We start from the raw sequence: 20,209 nt of genomic DNA, 5'->3' as shown, positions 1-20,209 counted from the left end.
TAATCATAACGTTTCTTAAACATCTTTAGAGCTGGCGGGAAACAAGAGCACAGACACTGGAACTAAAGATCTAGTGTGAATCCTCGATCTGGCATTAACTAAGTTTTTTGGTAAACTGTAATCCCCATCTTCTCACGTATAAAACAAGAATAAAAATATCTGTTCTGCTGGGTGGTGGTGACGCAAACCTTTAATTTCAGCACTCGGGAGGCAGAGGCAGGCTGTGAGTTCAAGGTCTACAGGGCGAATTCCAGGACAGCTAGTGCTACACAAAGAAACCCTGTCTCTGGGAGAAAAAACAAAACAAAACAAAACAAAAAAAAACTGTTCCAGTTGTCGTGGTGCATCCTTTGTAAACCGCGAAACTCAGTGCGTGGTATAGGATAATAATCAGCAGCAGCAGCGAGACACTATTCCCATTGGATGTAAAACTCTTGAGACTGGATTTATCTGAGGAGGCCATTCCTTTGATCCTTTGAAGTCACGGTAGAGGGACTTTAGAGACCTCTTGGAGATATGGAACTTCATTTCTAGCATGACTGTGCATGTGTATGAAATATCTTTGTGGGCCTGAGTGGCACAGTTGCGGTAGTCAGGTGCCAACTTTCTGGAGCCTGTTCTGTCCTTTCACCTTACATGAGTCCTAAGATCTAAGTCGTGTTGCCAGGCTTGGGCAGCAAGTACCTGTATCTGCTGAGCCATCTTACTGGTCCCAGGTGTGGAATTTAAAAATCACAGAAGTTGGGCGGTGGTGGCACATGCTTTTAATACCAGCACTGGGGACGCAGAGGCAGGCAGATGTCTGCGAGTTCGAGGCCAGCCTGGTCTAGAGAGTGAGTCCCAGGACAGCCAGCGCTACACACAAAGAAACCCTGTCTCGAAAAAACAAAACAAGTCAGTAAATCACAGGAGATAGTTTAAGGTCAAAAAGTGAATGCTGATGACTCCAACCTTGCCCTCTTCCAGGATACCACACTCTTTCTATAGTTTACTCCAATAGACCCCTGATCATCTTAGAGGCAGCCAACTATCTAGTTCTCTGTTCTGCACGTAAGTCTCTGCCTCTCATTACCACCCCAGCCTTCCGCTTCCTTTATCCTTTCTTTTAAATCCTGGCCCAGGGCTAGCTTTATTAGCTTTACATAGCAAAAACAGAAACACAGCTGTGTGGAGAAGCATAAAGGGAAATGAACTTGTCAGCACCCGCTGAGGCGCTATGAGGCCCTCACCTCAGGTGGGGACATTTAGTCCATTCCCAGATTGCAGTGGCGATAGGATCAAGGGGTCTTGTGGAAGAGTTGTCAGAAAAAGCTGCACACCCTAGGCTTCCAGAGAGGCCCAGAGTTCTGTCTGGGGAGGGCAGCTGACTGGAGTCATGGGCCACTCTGGGGCTCCATCTTCTGATATTGTTAGACATCCTGAAATAAAAAGAGAGAGAAAAGGCTGTGGGGAGGAAGATTGTGTGCGTGTGTTCTTGCGGTCAGCGTGCAGTTCGTAAGCAGCACTGAGAAAGAATGGCAATGGCAGACCAAGATTTTCTTGTGGCAGGGAAGTGTCATCCTTCAGGCAACAAAGTGGGAGGTGCTCAAGATATGTTAAATATGTATTGATCCCGTACTGACTGGAAACTTCAAAAGATGCGGCTTTCAGACACAATTTTTAAAATTATCCCACTGTGTCCCTTTGCTAAGAGCAGAGGAATGCCACCTTGGAATGACAGCTCCTTACACTCATCCTTCAGTATTTACTGTGTGCAACACACTGGACTAAGGCTGACCTATCAGCTACCACATCATCATGCGTGTGACTTGTGTTGCCAGGGAGGAAGGAACGTTCCCATTGTAACCAGGCAGGCAGCTAGGATCAATACATGTTATTTGTTCTCCTACTACATGCTTTGGCCTCAGGGAACATTACCCTTTTAATCTACCTGGAAAACATTATCTGTAACTTTCTTGCCCACCCCACTCCTGGCAGGTGCAGTGCTATTTCGTATTTCTAAGTCATTCCAGAACAACTGGGTCAGTAGTGCTCTTAAGCTCCCTTTAAGCCATGGAAAATGATCTCAAGGCCAAGTCCTAGTCTGTCCAAACCCACAGCCCGAGTTGCTCACACTGCCACAATACCTCTCTAAGGACAGATTACTCATGATGGAGCTTGCCTGCATGTGTTTGCTTCCTACTCCTTCTGGAGAAACAACTCAGGCACTTGTGGCCAAAGAGGACTTTTAGACTAAAGCACTTTCAAGACTAAGTCAAGAAATGTGATGGCTCCCAACTTGCCTCTACAGACTGGTTAAGCAAATAAGGGATCCACAGAGGTACAATGGAAATCTGCAACAAAGGGTATTCTAGATCCCTAATCAAATTTTAGGAACGCCTCAGGTTCCTTCTACTCTTAGAACAAGCATCCTCAGTTGACCGAAGTTTTGGTAAAGGTATTGGGCTTATACCTTTAAGCTACTTGTAACTATCTCCAATGAGTACTTTTCATTTATAGGATCAGTACATAGGCCCCAATCCATCTTAGTTCTTAGAAGGAAATTCTACTTACCGGTAGCCAAACTGTGAAGTCTTTGCCACTTGCCCCAGGGGGCACTGGGGCTCAGAGCCTCAAAAATGAGCACTCTGCCACTCTTACAGCTCAAGCAAGTGCTGGGAGGTCAGGTTCAGAGAAAGGATTCATCAGTAATGTTTGTGGAAGGTCTAGCTCAAAGCCATCTTTATATTTTACTAACCTAATGCCCTCAGCAAAGACTAGCTGCTCTATCTGAGTCTAATGTAGGGGCCAAGGGCTCTAGCACATGAAGGGAGAGATGACTGGCTGTGGTCAATGTTCTTCCCATTCTCACGGCCCAAGAAAAATAAAGGAAACATCAGGTCCTTTCCCCCACACCTCAGTTGACTTAAGCATCTTACGAATACAAAGATATAATAAGACAGGAAAGAAACACTTAGTTTGCCATGAACCTAAACTTGTCCAGGGTAGACTTTTAGCCGGCATCCTTTTGAGTCAAACATGAACAAACAGCTGTGGCTTTTGTTTCTCGGTTGTCACTATGGATCTCTCTAGTACCTCCACCCATTCTGATATCCTCCTGCCTAGGTGAGAACAAAGGGACTAGGAAAACAAGCAAACAAAAAACCGGAGGGGCTTGGATGCAGCTTAGTGCTGAGTATGTATGAGGTCTGAGTTCAAGCCCAAGCACAAAGCAACCGGAACAACCCCCAAACCAATTCCCCTTGTACCCTGCCCCAAGGTAACTGTATGTCTAAACAAATAAATTCCTGTCTTGTTTCCTAGTGCTAGGGAAGGAAACCCAGGGCCTTTTATATGCTACTATGAATTCACCTGCCCTGCCCCCAATACCCCAACTTTGGGGCTAAAGAAAAGTTTTCCTCTTTTCACAAGTAACTCTAATATCTAGTTTTCTATCATTTCTTCCTTTCCTTTAAGCCATGTTCTCCCTCTGCACTCAGAACAGGATGTTTACTTTAGAGACAGAAGGCCTTACAGGTGACCTTCTGAAAGCCCTGTCTTTAGAGCCTCAGTGACTTACTCCTTAGCAATTGTGAACAGCAACTGATCAGACTTGTCCATTGTTACTCATGAGCAAGTACGAGAAACACCCTAACAGCCCTAAACCCATTCTGATGGCATTACTAAGTCTCCACATGAGGACGTAATCATTCCTGCTGTGTAAGACTGGCCTGAATAGAGTAAGTTAGGAGTGGAGGGCAGGAGCCATGTAGTTTTCAATAACATGCCCAGAGGCCAATGAGGATGTCTAAAAACTGTTGCTCCTTCAGGGCAGGGCACCCAGGCAGTCAACTGAACTCTGAGGTGGAAGAAAAGGGCAGCCTGTGTCCAGTTGGTATAGTGGTGCGCTCTAGCGGCTGGGCGTCCCCTAGACTGCTCCACGTCTGAGGTCTTGTGACACGTGGAACTCCACATAATCAGGGCTGCTATTTTAGAGCCTTTACCCTGCCAGGGACCCAAGCCTGGCCCCATGTAGCGACTATCCTTGTGATGTATTTATTAAGCCTCCCTGGATCATGAAAAGAGAGGGAGAGAGGAGCTGAGTAGAGCTTCTGCACGACAGATCAATCAACAGTATGTGACCAAGGACAGATACGGACAGTTGACCAGAAGGATCCATTTCCACACATTCCCTCCAATTGTGCTTGCTTTAGAAACGGTCGCTGAGGGCTGGGGATGTACTTTGATGCTCAGCACTGTAAGCATGACCACCAAACAAGCCTTTTTCTTGGTTCACAACTGTACAATAGTTGAAAAACACACAAACAATGATCTATACAGTATATCCCACCCATTACAATAGAGGATCAAACAAAAGACCCACGAGGCCATGAAGATCTAAGAGGGTCAGCTAGACTTCACTGACGCAGGTACACAAGTCAAGAGGACAGCTGGAAAAGGTTAATGTGAGAGGGGAGAAGTTAACCACACAACAAACAAAACCATTATTTTATTAAGCTGGAAAACAAAATATCGAAGACAGTATCACCCCCCCCCCCCCCAAAGCTTGGAGAGGTAAGTGCAAGTGGCTGTAAAGAAAACAGACTTTTGGGGGGCTGTGACACACACGCCTCAGGTATGTGCATCTACACACACCACTCTGTCCTTCCCCACACACCCTTCGGTGAAAAGCCCGTACAGTGGCATCTTCAGGGCTACCCCACAGCTTTTCTTCCTGCATTCTGTAGCCCGTTTCACCTTTGGCCCTGGACAGTCAGGCTGTGTCTTCGATGGAGAAAATTTAGCATCTCTAACCATAGGTCTGTGCTACAAGGCTGTACTTTTGGCTCCTGGAGAAGTCGTTTCTGCTTGCGCTCACCAGAGAAGCCAGGGGCCCTTGGTCAACGCCCCAGTTTCAAAGAAAAATGTCAAACCTTTAGAACTAGTTATTTTATTAAATGATATTAATACACATTCCAAAAGATTTCATTGTTGTTGCCTCTAAAGCATGTACTTGTTTTCCACACTGAACACGTGAGAATATCAACCCAACATATCTACCTTTTTTTTTTTTTTAAATCTTAACAGGTAACCCCACCACTTAAAAATACGGAGGCAGGGGTAGGGGAGCAGTAATTTACAGCCGCTTTAAACCTAACAGCTGAGGCCTAACTGTATCAACAGGTAACGTTCGGACTGAGTGGACAGTCTGCAGTAAGAAAGCTGCGCCTATTCACAGTCTAGACAGACCTGCCTAACCACACGTCACAGTTTCTGCTATCAGAAAGGATAAAGGTCCTACTCTGCTCACAGCACCCTCCCAGGAGTCAAACTAAGTTCTGCTGACCTTGGGAAGGCAGAGAGGTGCAGGGAGCTCTCAGGAAAACCCCAGGGATCCTACTTCTGATCCAGCATCACTGATCTGTGTGTACTACTGTACTCATAGCTTCTGTCTGTGGCTTTATAGTGAGCACCAAGGGCCTTAGTGACAACTACTCACTCTGCTTCATATGACTCGTGTCCTTGCTAAGACACACTATGTTGTGCATTCTTTAAAAAATATCTTGTTTATTTTTTTTAACTTGGGGTAAAATACAAAAGTCAGAGCATGGTATGGAGTTTAAATCACAGACACAGAAAGAATAAAATCCCTTGTTTTATCTTTATGAATACCAGAAATGTTTTGTTTCACTATATCACATATATACAGTTGTCTTCATTTACTGTTGTAGACAGATTTCCTTAAAATATCTGACAGCTTCATATAATCCTCACTTCCATCCTGAAACAAACACACTGAAGATCTTGTGACAAGAACAAAACAAAAAATACCCCACAAAGCCCAACCCCTAGAAAGTCCACCCTTGAACTGTACTAAGTATTCCTTTCACATATTGGCCACTATACTTTTGAGGACAATTATCCTGCCTCAACATTTGAGAAACCACTTTCCTGATACTCCCACATTTTCTTAGAAAAATCAAGTGGTCAAAGAGCCTTTTCAAGTAAACAGTATGTTTAGCTTAAACAAGAGCAGTAAGAAGAATTCACATTCTTTTATTCTACACTGAAAAATACCCCCCACTTAATTTCTGGAAAAAAAAAATCAATTCTGAAAGTCCCAATTCCCCTGCCCCCACCCCATTCTCTCTGTATGATGCTTTGAAGACTCGGTATGTAACTATACTTCCCTTGCTTTGCTCTGCTATACACCCAACCCCACACAAAGTCACGGTGCCATGCATTTCTGTGGGGAGCACTACAGGGCAGAGAGGCTTGAGAGAGGAAGAGCTGGTTCAAGGCGGGAAGTGAACGCCAGTGTCTTGCAGCACGCGCACACAGAGCACAGCTCTCAGGCTGTGTTGGACAGCCTTTCTTTGGAAAAGTGGTTTGTTCTGAGACACGATTGTCTTCCACCACATGCTGCACTTTCCTCCATCTTCGCTATCTCACTGAGAAATTGAAAGCGCTCCTTTTACTTCCTTAGAGTTCTATACTAACTTGCTAGAATTCCTTCAAAAGCTCAACACATTGTTTTACACACCCAGCTGGAGATCATCAGCATGTACCTTGCTGCAACACACTAACAGAAATTCTAATAAGCAGTATTTGCTTCCCAGGTAAGTACAAAGAGAGAAGCAATCAGAGCACAGTGATTGTCTTTTCCCTAAGCATTATATGCAGAAATACAAAACTGCTCGGTGCAGGGAAGAAAGCTTTCTCCTCCACAGCAATGACTCAGGCAAGGCATCCATCAGTTGGCATGGGGGTGGGTGCTGAGACCCTGTTTCTCTGTGAAGACATGGCCAGTAATACCCACCTGTCTCTAAGACACACCTATAGAGTATCATGTGAGGACACCACTCAATCTCCTCTGAAACAGCAAGAACAGGACTCAGATGGGGGTGGGAAAGACAAAATACTTTCTCTAATAGTTAATGTTTGCTGAAAACCACCAGTGAGGCACCATAGTAAAATGAGTGTCTACTTTTAAGAAGGCAGGAATAATATCTGAGGGAGAAAGGGGAAAGCAGGGGACAGGGCTGAGAACAATGTGCAAAGCCACCAAAACACTTCCTTTTCCTTCTTTCCAAAGGACAGTGGGTCACATAGCACCATTAAACGATCCCTTCCCTAGCTTCACACGCTGTGATCATTTCCCATTTTAACTTTGAAATTATATTCAGCTTCTTTTAACAAGGAGACTTTTCTTTTTGAGACAAAGTTCCACTATATAGCCCAAGCTGGCCTTGGAGTTACCATTATCTTGTCCCTGCCTCCCAGCATTGGCGTTGTGTGTGAGTGCCACCCACACTAAGCAAGAGAAGACTTTCTACTACATAGAATGAAGCCCGTATGGCCTCTGAGTCACTGCCTGGTAACAGTTCCGAGGAAGCTACTTGAAAAACAAAAATAAAGAACTCAGTTTCAACATGCCTTTAGACTAAAGCAAATACACCTGACAGGCCCAAAGCTGCCCACACTGTCCCTCTGCAAACACCTCTTGGTCTTCAGCAGGGCAGAGAATACCAAGGGAGCCAAGCTGGTCACAGAAGTTGCTTAGCTGGAGAGGAAGGAGACAGGGGTCCTCTCACTACTAGCAAGGCCAAACCCCAAATAACACCTCAGCATTGCACATTATTACCTGTACTGACCAAAGTTTTATTTAAAATTTAAGTAATATCTCCAATAGGTGAGATTATAATATTGTCTTCTTCCCCACTCCCCCAAACCCCAGCCAAGTAAAGTGGCTTTGGTTATGTTTACCTTTTTTTTTTTTTTTTAAAGAAAAATAGAAACAACTTGGGAAAGGTCCTAAGTGTGGGAGAGAAGATAATGGTAAATTGTCACTATGTATGCTTTCTGAATTTGGAAGGGAAGCCCTTCATTAAAAAAACAAAACAAAATAAAATCGAGAGAAAAAAACAAAACAAACAAAAAAAAAAAACAAATAGAAACCAGAAACCAAACTGCTACTTTCAATGCTCTCTAGACTGTTGGAAGTATCTTTTCCTGATCTCCATCAGTACCTGGGAGGGAAGAACGGGCGTTTTGGTGCAAAGAACGGAGGGCCTCTACCAAAAGGTGGCCTGGGTCTCTTTAAACTGTGGAATGGGTCTCTGCCAAGAAAAGCTTCCCTAGGCCCAAAGTCTGGCCGGGGACTCCGTAAAATCATACCACTCCGGCCGATGGCGTCTCTGTGTGCAGGACCCAAGGGAAGGCCACCGCTGCTGGTATTGCCTCCACCTCCTCCTCCAAGGGCTGGGCCCAGGTGCTCCAGAGGGTGGGAAGGCAGGCTCAGGCTCTCTCGTGCACGACTAAGACCAGGGCCATTGAGGTCCCTGGGTCCTGTGAGCACCCCAAAATGCTCAGCCAAGGTCCCTTGAAGGAGGGAGCTATGGTCCTTGGGAAAAACTGCCACGGCCCCGGTCACTCCATGCTCTGGCAATGGTGGAGCTGGGAAAGGTACAACCCCAGAGTGGTCAACAGGGGGCGGAGGAGGGGGCGGAGTAGCAAACGGGACACCACTTCCCCCACTGCCGAGGTCCCCAGGGGGTGGCGGAGGGGGCGGCGGAGGGAAAGGAACCCCGCTGTGCTCTCCCGGAGGAGGAGGAGGGGCAGCATGGGCCAGAGATGCCTCCTTTGTAAAGGGGTTTGAAAGATCCACCGAGGGCAGATGAGTGGGCGCCTCTCGAGAGAAGATGCCACTGTGATCCTTAGGAGGGGCAGGTGGGGCAGGCGATGGCCCCACTGGCTCTCTCTGGAAGGGTGCCCCATGCTCCAAAGGGGATGGGGGGAGATGATGCTCGAATGTGGAGTTGAAACTGCCGGAACGAAAGCTGGCGACACTCTCCTGAAACTGGGGCGCCCGTTCCTTGTACGGTGTCGTCTTAAAGCCAGGGAGGCCTCCGCTGCCCCCACCCCCAAGGGATGCCAACTCAGAGGCACTTGAAGGACCATTGTCAAAAGAGCTGCCTGGTGTGCTCAGATCAAACCAACCCACTCTTGAAACCTCACGCCCATGTCCTCTATTTCCCTTCCCAGGGACTCGTATGGATTCTACTGTCTGTATTGGCTCCCCTGACATCCTCCTATTAGCTGCATTATGATAACCCAGAGTTTCTATGGGGGCCCCCTTTTCTTCTGTGCTATCAGGCAAGTCTAAACAGGAGGAGGAAACACGGGTTTCTATGCGATAGTGTTCTTCCTGGTGGTGGTCAGTGGTGGGCAAGCTGGGCTGGGTGAGGTTTGACAGACTGACACCCTCATTTGAAGTACCCTTGCTGGGGGTCTGGCCAAAATGCTTATCATCTGAGGGCTTGCGTGAGGCATTTTTAAGCATATTCTTAAACTCAATCGTCGATGTGGTGGAAATCGTGGAGACCAGGACTTTCTCCACGCCTGATGTGGGTGGGTGGCCCGTTGGAGCAGCAAGGGTATTCTGCGAAGAGAAAAGGGAACGATGTGGGACTGAGTGAGGAGAGTCTGGATACTGCTTCTGTGGCAAGGTGAGATGCCCAGTGGTAGACTGAGACAAGCTACTGTGGTTGGAGTTGGGGGTGAAAAAGGAATCATTCTTACTCGGTGATGGTGACCGGTCAGACCCAGGTTCACTCCCTCTTATGCTGAAGGCACCAAACAGCCCAGGGGGAGATGAGAGTCGGTCACAGTTCTCACTAGAGTCCAGGAGGGCCCTTACAGATGGAGGGAGGGCAGACTTTACCCCAAACTCTTGGGCCCTGTGGTTATAACTAGACAGGATTGGCTGGTACTCAGCACTGTCAGAAAGCTTGCTTGCCTTCAGGATGGATTTGGCTGGTTTCTTCTCTAGGTTCATCATGGCAGAGGGTGGAGGCCCTGAATATTCAAAATCTCGGTAATCCTCATCTTCCTGGAAAGAAGTATCTGGGAAGAACTTATCCTGTGCAGAGTCCATCACAGAAGACGGCCTCTCAACCCCATCAGAAGGCTGCTTGAAAGGAGAGTCACTGCCCAGACCGAAGGGTCGATACGTAGACACAGAATTGGGGAGCTCCTGGGGGTAGCTTTCGTCTCTTCCAGGGGGTGGGGATCTGGTGCTGCTGGGTGTTGATGAACCAGGGCTGATGATCTTAGAGAGCAGGGACATGGTGTCCACACTGCTGGATGTGGGCTTGTCCATCATCTCATCCTGGGTGGGTGTTCCACTCCGTTCGTCCCGAACAGGAGTTCCATCAATGTTGTCCACTGAAGTACTGGTAGGAGCACGCTGGAAGTCTGAGGAATGGCTCTCTGATGGGGCGCTGGATCCCAAACTGCTCAGGATTGGGATGTTTAAATTTAAGCCACTGAAGCCAGGATTACCTTTTAAGAAGTTGTGGATCTTCATTTCCAGGCTTGGGGAGGTTGACTCTGACTCCAGCTTTGGCTTGGAGACCTCTGAGGACTGGGGCATGGCAACTTCAGTAGGTGGGGCGGCAGGACTAGTGTTGTGGGTACCTGTGAACCCTAAAGAACTGGATGGTAGTTTAAAAGTAGGGCTCGGGAGCCCTGGGCTCTGCCCAACTGACGCCTTGCTTGCTGAGGTCGAAGAGACTTCAGAAGTCGAAGAGTTAGGAGAGTAACTGAAGCCTTTGGAGATAAAAGACTGGGTGCTGGAGAGCAGATTTCTCCCCTTCATGGCAGAACCTGTGGTGCTGGCAGGGGAGGTTGTGGTGCTCTGGGAAGCAGCTTCACTGGCTGGCACTGGGTTCCCAGTAACACTCTGAAGTAAAGATGACAGGCCTGTAGAAACACAGATTAGAGGGGTTAAAAAGAACAACTACCCACACTCTAATGAAAACAAGGCAGGCTTACTAGATACTATCATTCACTCTGGTGGGAACCAGATAGATTTTAAAATACGAAGTTAAAAGGAATCCAGACTGAACAGGCTGTGTCTAGATGAGACAGAAAATATCAGGCCTATTTATCAATCTAAGATAGCAAAGCCCTCAGATAACCAGATACAAGTCCAGTAACAAAGGTAACAGGAAAGAGAGGGATTTTTAATGTCAGAATCAGTCACAGCTTAAACAAAGCAAAGCAGGAGAGGGAAAGAAGCAAACAAAACATCCCAAGCCAGTATCTGTGCTTGAGCTATGCAATCACTCTAAACACAAGCAAATACTCCTATCTTTCTATCCTCTAGTTTACTCTACTATGCTAGCATGCACTGTTGTTGTCAACAGGAAAACATATGCAAAATTCAGATATCTGCTTCAATGGGGGAAGGAAGGGTAATACTTTTTTCAACAGGTCTATCTCTTGTTAGATCGATGTTACTTTTAAGATTATTTTGTATGTCTATGGGTGCTGTGCCCTCATGTATGACTATGTACTACATGCATGCCTGCTGCCCAAGAAGAAAAAGCCATTGGCTCCCCTGGAACTGGAGTTATAGACAGTTGGGAGCTGCTGTGTGGGTGCTGGGAACTGAACCCAGGTCCTTTGGAAAAACAGCTAGTGCTCTGAACCACTGAGCCATCTCTCACAGAATTGCTATATAGATCAGTTAGCCTCAAACTCTCTTTAAAACAAACGTAGAGATGAGGGCTGGAGAGATGGCTCAGAGGTTAAGAGCACTGACTGTTCTTCCAAAGGTCCTGAGTTCAATTCCCAGCAACTACATGGGGGCTCATAACCATCTGTAATGAGATCTGGTGCCCTCATCTGGCCTTCTAGGCATAGATGCGGGCATAATACTGTGTAAGTAACAAATAAATCTTGATAAGTCACAGGGAAAAAAGTGTCTTCGGTTAGAAGAACTCTGCTCCAAAGATGGCAATGATAAATATAAAAACAGATATACAAAGACTTACAAAGCCAGACCATAGAGGTACTGATCTTTTTATACAAAAACATACAAATCCTGTTTTATAGCTAGAGAAATCCAAGGAGTATTAGTTAGTACAAACTGACAATGAGATTCAACCCTGTACATTGACTGATAAGCCTCAGAATTATGGAGAAGGAATTCTTTGGTGTCACCTGAAGTTAATGAAATCATAGTGTTCCTGAAAATAAAACAAAAACTGATAATCTTCCTACATAACCAGGCTGAACTCACACTCATGCGCTGCCTGAATTACAAATGTTTATTTCCATGTCCAGGCAGAAAATAGTCCAAAAGACAAAAAAACAAAACAAAAAACCAAAACAAAACAAAACAAAAAAACCTGACAAGGCAGTAACATAAGATCCTATTAAATTCATCCTACTTTGTCAGGTTTATTCACCTTCTGGTCATAAATGAAATTTTCAGTTCTTAACCAAATATACCAAAACTATCTTACCAGGCTGACCTTGAACTCACAGACATCCAACTGCTCTGCCTCTTGAGTAAAGGCATGCATCACCAGTGCCTGGTTAAGGTTTGAATTTTAAAAATTTGTTTTTTCCTTGACTTCAAAATGTTAAAATTAGGTCTGTGTGCACATGCACATATGGCAGCTACATGTGGAAGCCAGAGGTCAGCTCCAAGTGTCGGGAGCCGTCCACCTTATCTTTCGAGGCCGTGTGTCATTGTGGCCAGCTGTTTGATGTGGGTGCTGGTCCTCACACACACACAAAAAGCACTTTACCACCAGAACAAATCCTAAAGTATATTGATCTCATCACACTGTATCCAAATACCATGTTATCATTTTATTCCATTATTCATCCACCTCTCCTACTGTCCTCCCTACGACCCCCTATTGCTGGCCATTTCTTGGCAAACAGTAATTCCATCTACTTTCATGTCACATGTATTTCACCCCAATCGAGATCTTTTCTTCACCTCTCACAGGTCTCTATTTTGATATCTACAAAGATAAAATTTATTTTGCCTTTGAGAAAATATAGCTATTTGTCTTTCTGCATCTGGCTTTACTCTGCTTTAACACAATGATCTCCAATTACATCCACTTCCCTGCAAATGTTGTGCTTTTCATTTTCTTTATGAGGCTGAATTAAACTCAAAAGTGTGTATGTGCATTTTCTTTGTCTGTGGATGGGGACCTACACTGGTTCCATTTCTTGATTACTGAAAGTGAGGCAACAAACCTCTGTGGTGTGTTGAGTTCTTCAAATACAGACCCAGGAACAACTGTATCAGAGTCTTATGAAAGCACCATCACCAGTGTTTTCAGAAAAGCTCATCCCGATCTCCATGGTGATTAAAAAGTACAAACCCCAGTTCTGGACACAACTTTATCATGACAATTGTTTTTGCTTCACATATGCTAGGTAAGTGTTGTACACTAAGCTCCACTCCGGGCTCAGGCCCATCTTTCGAGGCAGCCTTGTTGTATAGACCCCAGGTTGCCCTAGCACTTGTTCTTTAGCCTACATTGGCATAAACTGTGATCCTTCTGCCACTGCCTCCCAGGTGAGGGTCACACACACTATGCCTATCCTTGTTTGCTTGTTTGTTTTTTGAGACAAAAAAATATATAACCTGCCCTAAACCTCACTGCTTAGACCAGGCTGGCTTCAGACTCATAGATCCATCTACCTCCGCCTCCCAAGTGCTGGGATTAAAGGTGTGCAGCACTATGCCTGGCTAAACTATTGTTTTCTTAAACAGACATTTGCTACACAGCCCCGGCTAGCCTCAAAATTACTGCAATCCAGCCTGAATGCTGGAATTACAGATGTAAGATATGTATGATTTTAAAGAGACATTCAGTATTATCTTTCAGATACTGTGGGACATGTTCTTCAACAGAGCACTATTTTTTCAAAGCACTGTTTTTCCTGTCAGGCCAGTGAGATGGCTCAACAGTTAAGACACCTGACCCAAGCCTGCAGACTTGAGCTTGAGCCTCAGCATTCGTAGAAGGAAAGACCCACTTTCCACAAGTTGTCCTTTGACAGTGAGGTCCATGTAACACCTACCCATAAATAAATAAATACGTTTTTCTTTTTTTTCACAATTTTTATGTAGCCCTGGTGGTCCTGAAACTTTCTCTGTAGAAAAGGGTGACTTAAAACTAAAGAGATCTTCCTGCCTCTGCCTCCCGAGTGCTGGGATTAGAGTGTGCCAATACGCCTGGCTAAAAGTTCCATTTTCTAAAAGCCAAAGAAAGGTGATAAACGCTGCCATTCCAGCAGGTTCACGTTCTGTGTTCTTATTTCTATCAGAACACACCTCTTAAAATTCCACCTGACAGGAAGTACCACCTGGCATTGCTGTAGCAGCTGTAGTCCTGTGGCACACAGGACTCTGTGAGATGTAGCGCTGCATCTATGGGGGAAACTAACAAGGTGACTTCAAGATTTCCTGTATCTATAGAAAGGCAATGGAAAGAAAAATCAAAAGCATTATAAACCTCTCTTGAGTTGTACACAATGAGCTCTTGTAGATTATCAAATTTTTTAATTAAACAAAACAGAAGCCCACTGTAGCCTACGCTAGCCTGTAACTTGAGATCTGAGTCTCCTAAGAGCTGGGATTACTGGGAACATCAATTCTTTATTGCTAGTTCCAACAGAGAGGGGTTTCAGATGATCACTGAATAGTATGTAGTTCTGTAAAGTAAAATTCATTGAAGATAAACAATAGGAACAGACTGACAAGAACAATTTAGGAATCAGAAGTAATAAATACTTACACTGCTCTGCTCATACAGAGCAGAGCTCGTCACCCTAGCACTGCTGATATTTTACACTGGGGAAGTGCCTGTGGTTGGACTATGCTATGCACTGTAGGATATTTAACAGCGTCTCTCTGGCCCTGACACATCAGATGTTACACGGTATCCCTGTCCCAACTGACACTAGTCACCACAGACTGCCACCTAGAAGTCCCTGGCTGTAACAATGCTGATACTGTTCTGGTCTTTATAATTAACTGCATAATTACACTGAGGTGCTTAAGAAGGGTTGTGTAAGAATCTAGAAATAACAATTGAAAGACCAGATATGATTCATGGAAAAATGAAACAGTTTTATATACAAGAAATAACTGAGAAGGCCAAAAAGAGAAGTTTAAACGAGAAAGAGATTACAGATAGAAGGGAAAAGAAAAGATGTACTATAGGTCAACATTAAAGCTTAGCACAAATCCCTGTACTAAGAGCTGAGATTTATGTAACCCAGCAGTGCAATGTTGCCAGCCAGAGTAATAGCAATCAAGAAACCTGGTTTTTAATTTCAGTTCATCCCACGTCAGACAAACTTGTGACCTTAACCAATCACATCACTTCACCTCACTGAGCCTAGTTTCCTTACCTGAATGGGTCTGGTTTAGTGATATTTTCAAGTCTATAATTGTCACCTCATAAATGGTAAAGATAGTAATGAATTAACTGTATGGTACATTTCATGGCTTTGGATTCCTTAGAACTGGAGACAAACACTCACAATTCAAGACCCTCTGGCACATGTCAGTTTACCTTGGAGTGCAGGGGCTGACTGTGTCTGGGTTTTAGAAAGAGCAGAGAGGATGCTCTCTGGGGTGATCTCCACCTTTGAGAGGATATTTGCCAGAGGGTTGTGAGACGGTGTTGTGGCAGGTGCCGGTGTTTTCAGGCCACTGTTGAGGTTGCTGGGACTGGTAGGAGTTCCTGGAGAAGGTCTTGATGCAGAACTGACCCCTGGTGGCAGAAAGATGAACTCAAGAAAATGCAATACTCAATTTATGACACTTTCCACTCAGTGAATGATTGTTTAATAGTAATTTTGTAACTGGTCTACAAATAGTGCCCATTTTGACACATACAAAGAAAAACGTGAAAATATGAACTATTGTTTCTGTTTGGAATTTTTTTTTTTTTAAAAAACAAACAAGCACTATTTTATTTTCATGCACATTCCTTGGTTTTCAGAGAGGCAAGCAGAACAGAGCAGGCAACCTGCCTCTGCTATTGTGGTGCTCAGCAAATGCTGCAGGGTGATGGAGGTCAAAGGCACTACCACTGCAGAACGTCTGTGAGTGGCAAGGGTTTTTCTCTTAAACAGCTTTTAAAATGACATTATACAAGTAAACTCCTTTACACTTTTACACTTCAAAACATTGGATCGGTTATTAACACAACAAAAAGGTAAATGCAGACACGAGGAAAACATTTGATTTCTTAAACCACTATGAGCAGGTGTTTTACAAAGAAATATAAATAAGCAAATGAAAAAAAATCTTTAATTAAAATATAGATATTATCTTTTCAAGATTATGTGACAATGGAAAGGGTTAGGAACAATTAAATTTCCAAATACTAGGTATATAAAATAGTATACTCTTCGGTAACAATTTAGTTCTTAGATACAATTTTAAACCTACACGCTGTTTTTTTGGTTTTGTGTTTTTGAAACAGGGTCTCACAATGTAACCCAACCAGGCTTCAACCCCTCCTCTCGCCCCACCCCAAGAAAGGGTTTCTCTTGGCAGCCCTGCTATCCTGGGACTGCTGGAACTCACTATGTAAAGCAGCTCTTGAACTCAAGGGCTTCACCTGCCTCTGCCTCCTGAGTGCCGGGACTGGCCCTAAATTCTTAACCCTTCCGGCTTCCTGAGAGTTAGTGTTACAAGTGGCAGCACACCAAGTTCATATGCTGATTATTTCCCCCAAAATAACACAGAGTGGGCAGGGCACAGAGGAAGTAAGGCTTGTTTTCATATCCTTCTGCACCTGCGTGCTGTGTTCTAATACTAGATTATTATTATTGGGAGAATGGGGGGGCGTGTGGAGGTCAGAAGACAATTTTGTGGAGTCCGCTCTCTCCTGCCACCTTCATATGGACCCTGGAGATGGAATGCAGGTCTTAGCAGGTTTGCATATAAAGGACTTCAGTATTCTTTCTAAAGTGGAAAGCTGAAAACACAGTAATGCCTAATGACAACAACCACCAGACACTACAATAGCTAAAGTTGATTTAGATGAATTTTCCTTTCTTGTGTGTGTGCTGTGGAGACGTGGAGACAAGGCAGCACCGGGAGTCTTCCTCTGCTGCTCTCTAAGTTTTGGAAATGGTGCCCGTCACTGAATCTGGAGCGTAGAGTTTCTGCTAGACTGACTGCCACCACCCGGTGTCTACCTGTCTCCACTCAGGGCCTGCAGCGGGTCACAGACACTAAGAGCTAAGCCTGGGCTTATGTGGGTCTGCTCAGCTGGGGGCCCATGGTTATGAGTCACACGCTTCACTCCCTCAGCCATCTCCCTACGCCGCCACAACATCTTCCTGGAACGGTCTCGTGTAGCCCAGGCTATCTCTGAACTCTGATGATCCTTCCCCTTCTTCCAAATGCTGAGATTACAGGTATGCACCACCACATCAGCTCTTTAGATATTGAATGACATTAAAATGTGTGATATGAGGCTTTAAATAAGCTGATTTAAAACAGTATGAGCAATGTTTCAATTTTTAAAAGAAAAGTGTCCAGGTTTTGGATCCCTCCATCTACACGCATGCATATCCATGGGTGGTGTGGTAAGATCATTTTCTGGCTTTCCTATGATGTCAATCCATTTGTTAATGTATTCTTAGTAAAAAGTTTAAAGAGCTCTCACCACCGTCAACAACAGTAACAACACACTTGATGCTTCCATTAAAAGAGATGGAAATCAGTGTTCACCATCATCACTGGGCTCACTTACCCGTATTTTTCATGACTGATGTTAAGCTGCTAAGGATGGAACTGATCTTTGCCAGATCCACATTTGCCAGGTTTGGCAAAACCAAAGTTGGGGAAGGGGACAGAAGAGAAGTGTTCACAGGCTTTGGGAGAGGTGGAGCTGCAGTGGTGGGCACAGGCGCCGGGGCACATGGTGAGGCTTTTGAGACACTTTCTGTTGACTTTGCGGGTACACAAGTAGAGACCGCTGATTTCTCCACAGGCTTTTCTTTCCTGTCTTCCACTGTTTGAATAAATGAAGAAGACAATTTTATGACCTATTTTCTAAATTTTACTTCTAGAATAAAACAATGTCATATCCTAATATTTCCTAATTCGAGGGAAAAAAAGCCCTATGTTCACTTTACACTTTAAAGACAAACCGAACCAAACCAGTTCCTGCAGCCATATTTGATGGCTCACAACCCCAGTAACTGCAACTCCGGGGTCAGATGTCCTCTTCTGTCCCCTGTGGGCACATGTACACATGTGCACACACGAAGATGTACACTTATACACATAAAGAAATGTAAGACTAAAAATCCAGTTTATGATCATTTCCACCATCAATTACCTGCATCTTACTTTTTAATGATTTTCTTGCATACCCTGAGTACTTCTAGAAATGTGTATATTTCTGGAATAGGAGAGAGATGCCAGGGAGGGAGATGAGGATGTTTAGGAAAAAAAAAAAAAGGTGACCAAAAATAAAAATAAAACAAGACCTGGCACCGCAGCAGCGCCCCGATAAGAGGAAAGGAGCCCGTTCCTGACAGCACGGTGTTGTCTGCTATTCATCTGTGCTGCTTTATGAAGGTGGGTTTGCCACAAGGTGCCCCGTCCTTTTTTCACTGAGAACTTAGTGACAAGAATTCCATATGCATAGTACTGGTCTTTCTGTTTTGGTTATATAAACTGCCCGCACGACACTGTGGTGACACTAATCACTTTTCAGTTGTTTTATGTGTATGAGTGCTTTTGTCTGTCTGTGTGCCTACGGACCACGCGCATGCAGTGCCCCAAGAGGCCAGAAGAGGGGGTCAGATTCCCTGCAGTAGACCTACAGACAGCTGCGGGCTGCCAGTGAGAGTGCTGGGTCCCTGGAGGAGGACCTGCCACGAACCTCTCCAGCCCCCAGGGACTGATTTGAAATGGCAGTATTTTCAGACTTAAAAACTGTGGCTGGAATTAGACTTGGTTTTTTTTTCTTTTTTTTTTAGATATATTTATTTATTTAGTATTCAGATATATTTATTTATTTAGTATTCAGATATATTTATTTATTTAGTATTCAGATATATTTATTTATTTAGTATTCATTTAGTATTTATTTAGTATTCAGATATATTTATTTATTTAGTATTCTGGTGTGTACACCTGCACACCAGAAGAGGGCACCAGATCTCACTATAGATGGTTGTGAGCCATCAAGTGGTTGCTGGGAACTGGACTCAGGACCTCTGGAAGAGCAGCCAGTGCTCTTAAACTCTGAGCCATCTCTCCAGCCCTAGACTTGTTCTTTCTTTCTCTTTTTTCCTCCTCCTCTTTTTTTTTTTTTTAATTTTGCTGGGGAATGTCACAAGTTGCGGGGAGCTCAGGGGACTGGAAAGTGAGTATTATCTGGGTCACTGTGAAGTTCCCAAGTAGCATATGTATGAAACAAACAGAAAACCAACAGCTCTCGAGCGCACGCCTCTTGCTGCCTTAAAGAGCATAGTGGACAGTGCACAGGAGAGTCATCAAAGTACCGGTGCTAGACAACCAGCCAATTCAGTTTGGTTGTAAAAATGTAGTCAATAAACTGCAGCTTTGGAATTGTTTTTCTTTAGATTATTTTTGGATTTATTTATGAGTATTTTGCCTGTATTCACATGCACACACACCCCCCGTATCCAGGGAGGTTAAAAGAGAACGAAAGATCCCTTGAAATGGCAGTTATGAATCGTCTTGGGGTGCTGGGAACTGAACTTGGGTCCTCTGCAAGAGCAGCAAGTGCTCTCAACTGCTGAGCTATTTCTTCAGACTAGTCACATTAAAAACAAAACTTTAGTTACAAATTCTTGTGATATATTTTATTTCTCTCAATAGATTTAAAGTATATTTCAGTAAGGTATAAAATAAAATAATTTATTAGCACCAGGCGCACGGCTTAGAGCTGAATGCCGGTGCAAGGCCCTGGTTTGCTCTCCAGTGCTATGGAGAAAGGCAGAAAGATCCTTCTCTGTATGACTGATTAAGTTGCGGAAGCAACACAGAATAAGCTACTTAATAACCATATCAGGACTTACCAATGATTTTTGATCCATCATCTTCCACATCTGAGAGTTCCATGTCTTCCACATCCCGGTTATCTGTCACAGGTTCAGGTGTGGCAGATTTGTCACTTTCCATGGTTGGTGACTGGGATTCTTCACCTCCCATTCCCTGAAATGGAGACTCAGAACCAGTTGGGGAAGGAGCATCCATACTTGGAGACGGGACCGGTGACTCCTCAGGATCAGGAAGGGTCGACTTCAACTGATCCAACTTCTTCTTCAAGTTGTTGACTCGGTTAGCAAAGGTTTTATAAGCCTAAAAGAGGGGGGAAATGAGCTTATTTCTCTGAGATAAGAACCT

The 20,209-nt window shown here is 44.5% G+C and overlaps 1 protein-coding gene across 4 annotated transcripts in view; it reads right to left on the bottom strand.

The window, feature by feature from the left end:
• Positions 1-4,914: 4,914 nt before the first annotated feature.
• The window catches only part of Rprd2 (regulation of nuclear pre-mRNA domain containing 2), a 49,504-nt gene continuing 34,209 nt past the window's right edge, over positions 4,915-20,209 (bottom strand). For 2 of the 4 annotated variants that reach the window (XM_060393087.1, XM_060393088.1), the window contains 5 exons: positions 19,882-20,164; positions 17,577-17,837; positions 15,378-15,578; positions 9,562-10,743; positions 9,195-9,421 (listed from right to left, as the gene is read on the bottom strand). In XM_060393087.1, coding sequence (XP_060249070.1) covers positions 9,333-9,421; positions 9,562-10,743; positions 15,378-15,578; positions 17,577-17,837; positions 19,882-20,164 — 2,016 coding nt within the window. In that variant the 3' untranslated portion in view covers positions 9,195-9,332. Of the gene's footprint in view, positions 10,744-15,377; positions 15,579-17,576; positions 17,838-19,881; positions 20,165-20,209 lie in introns of all 4 variants that reach the window. The other 2 variants (XM_060393085.1, XM_060393086.1) reach the window with 1 other exon arrangement.

The sequence above is a fragment of the Meriones unguiculatus genome, chromosome 10, assembly GCF_030254825.1.
Source record: "Meriones unguiculatus strain TT.TT164.6M chromosome 10, Bangor_MerUng_6.1, whole genome shotgun sequence".
Lineage (NCBI taxonomy): Eukaryota > Metazoa > Chordata > Mammalia > Rodentia > Muridae > Meriones > Meriones unguiculatus.
This window is presented reverse-complemented; position numbering and strand designations above follow the sequence as displayed.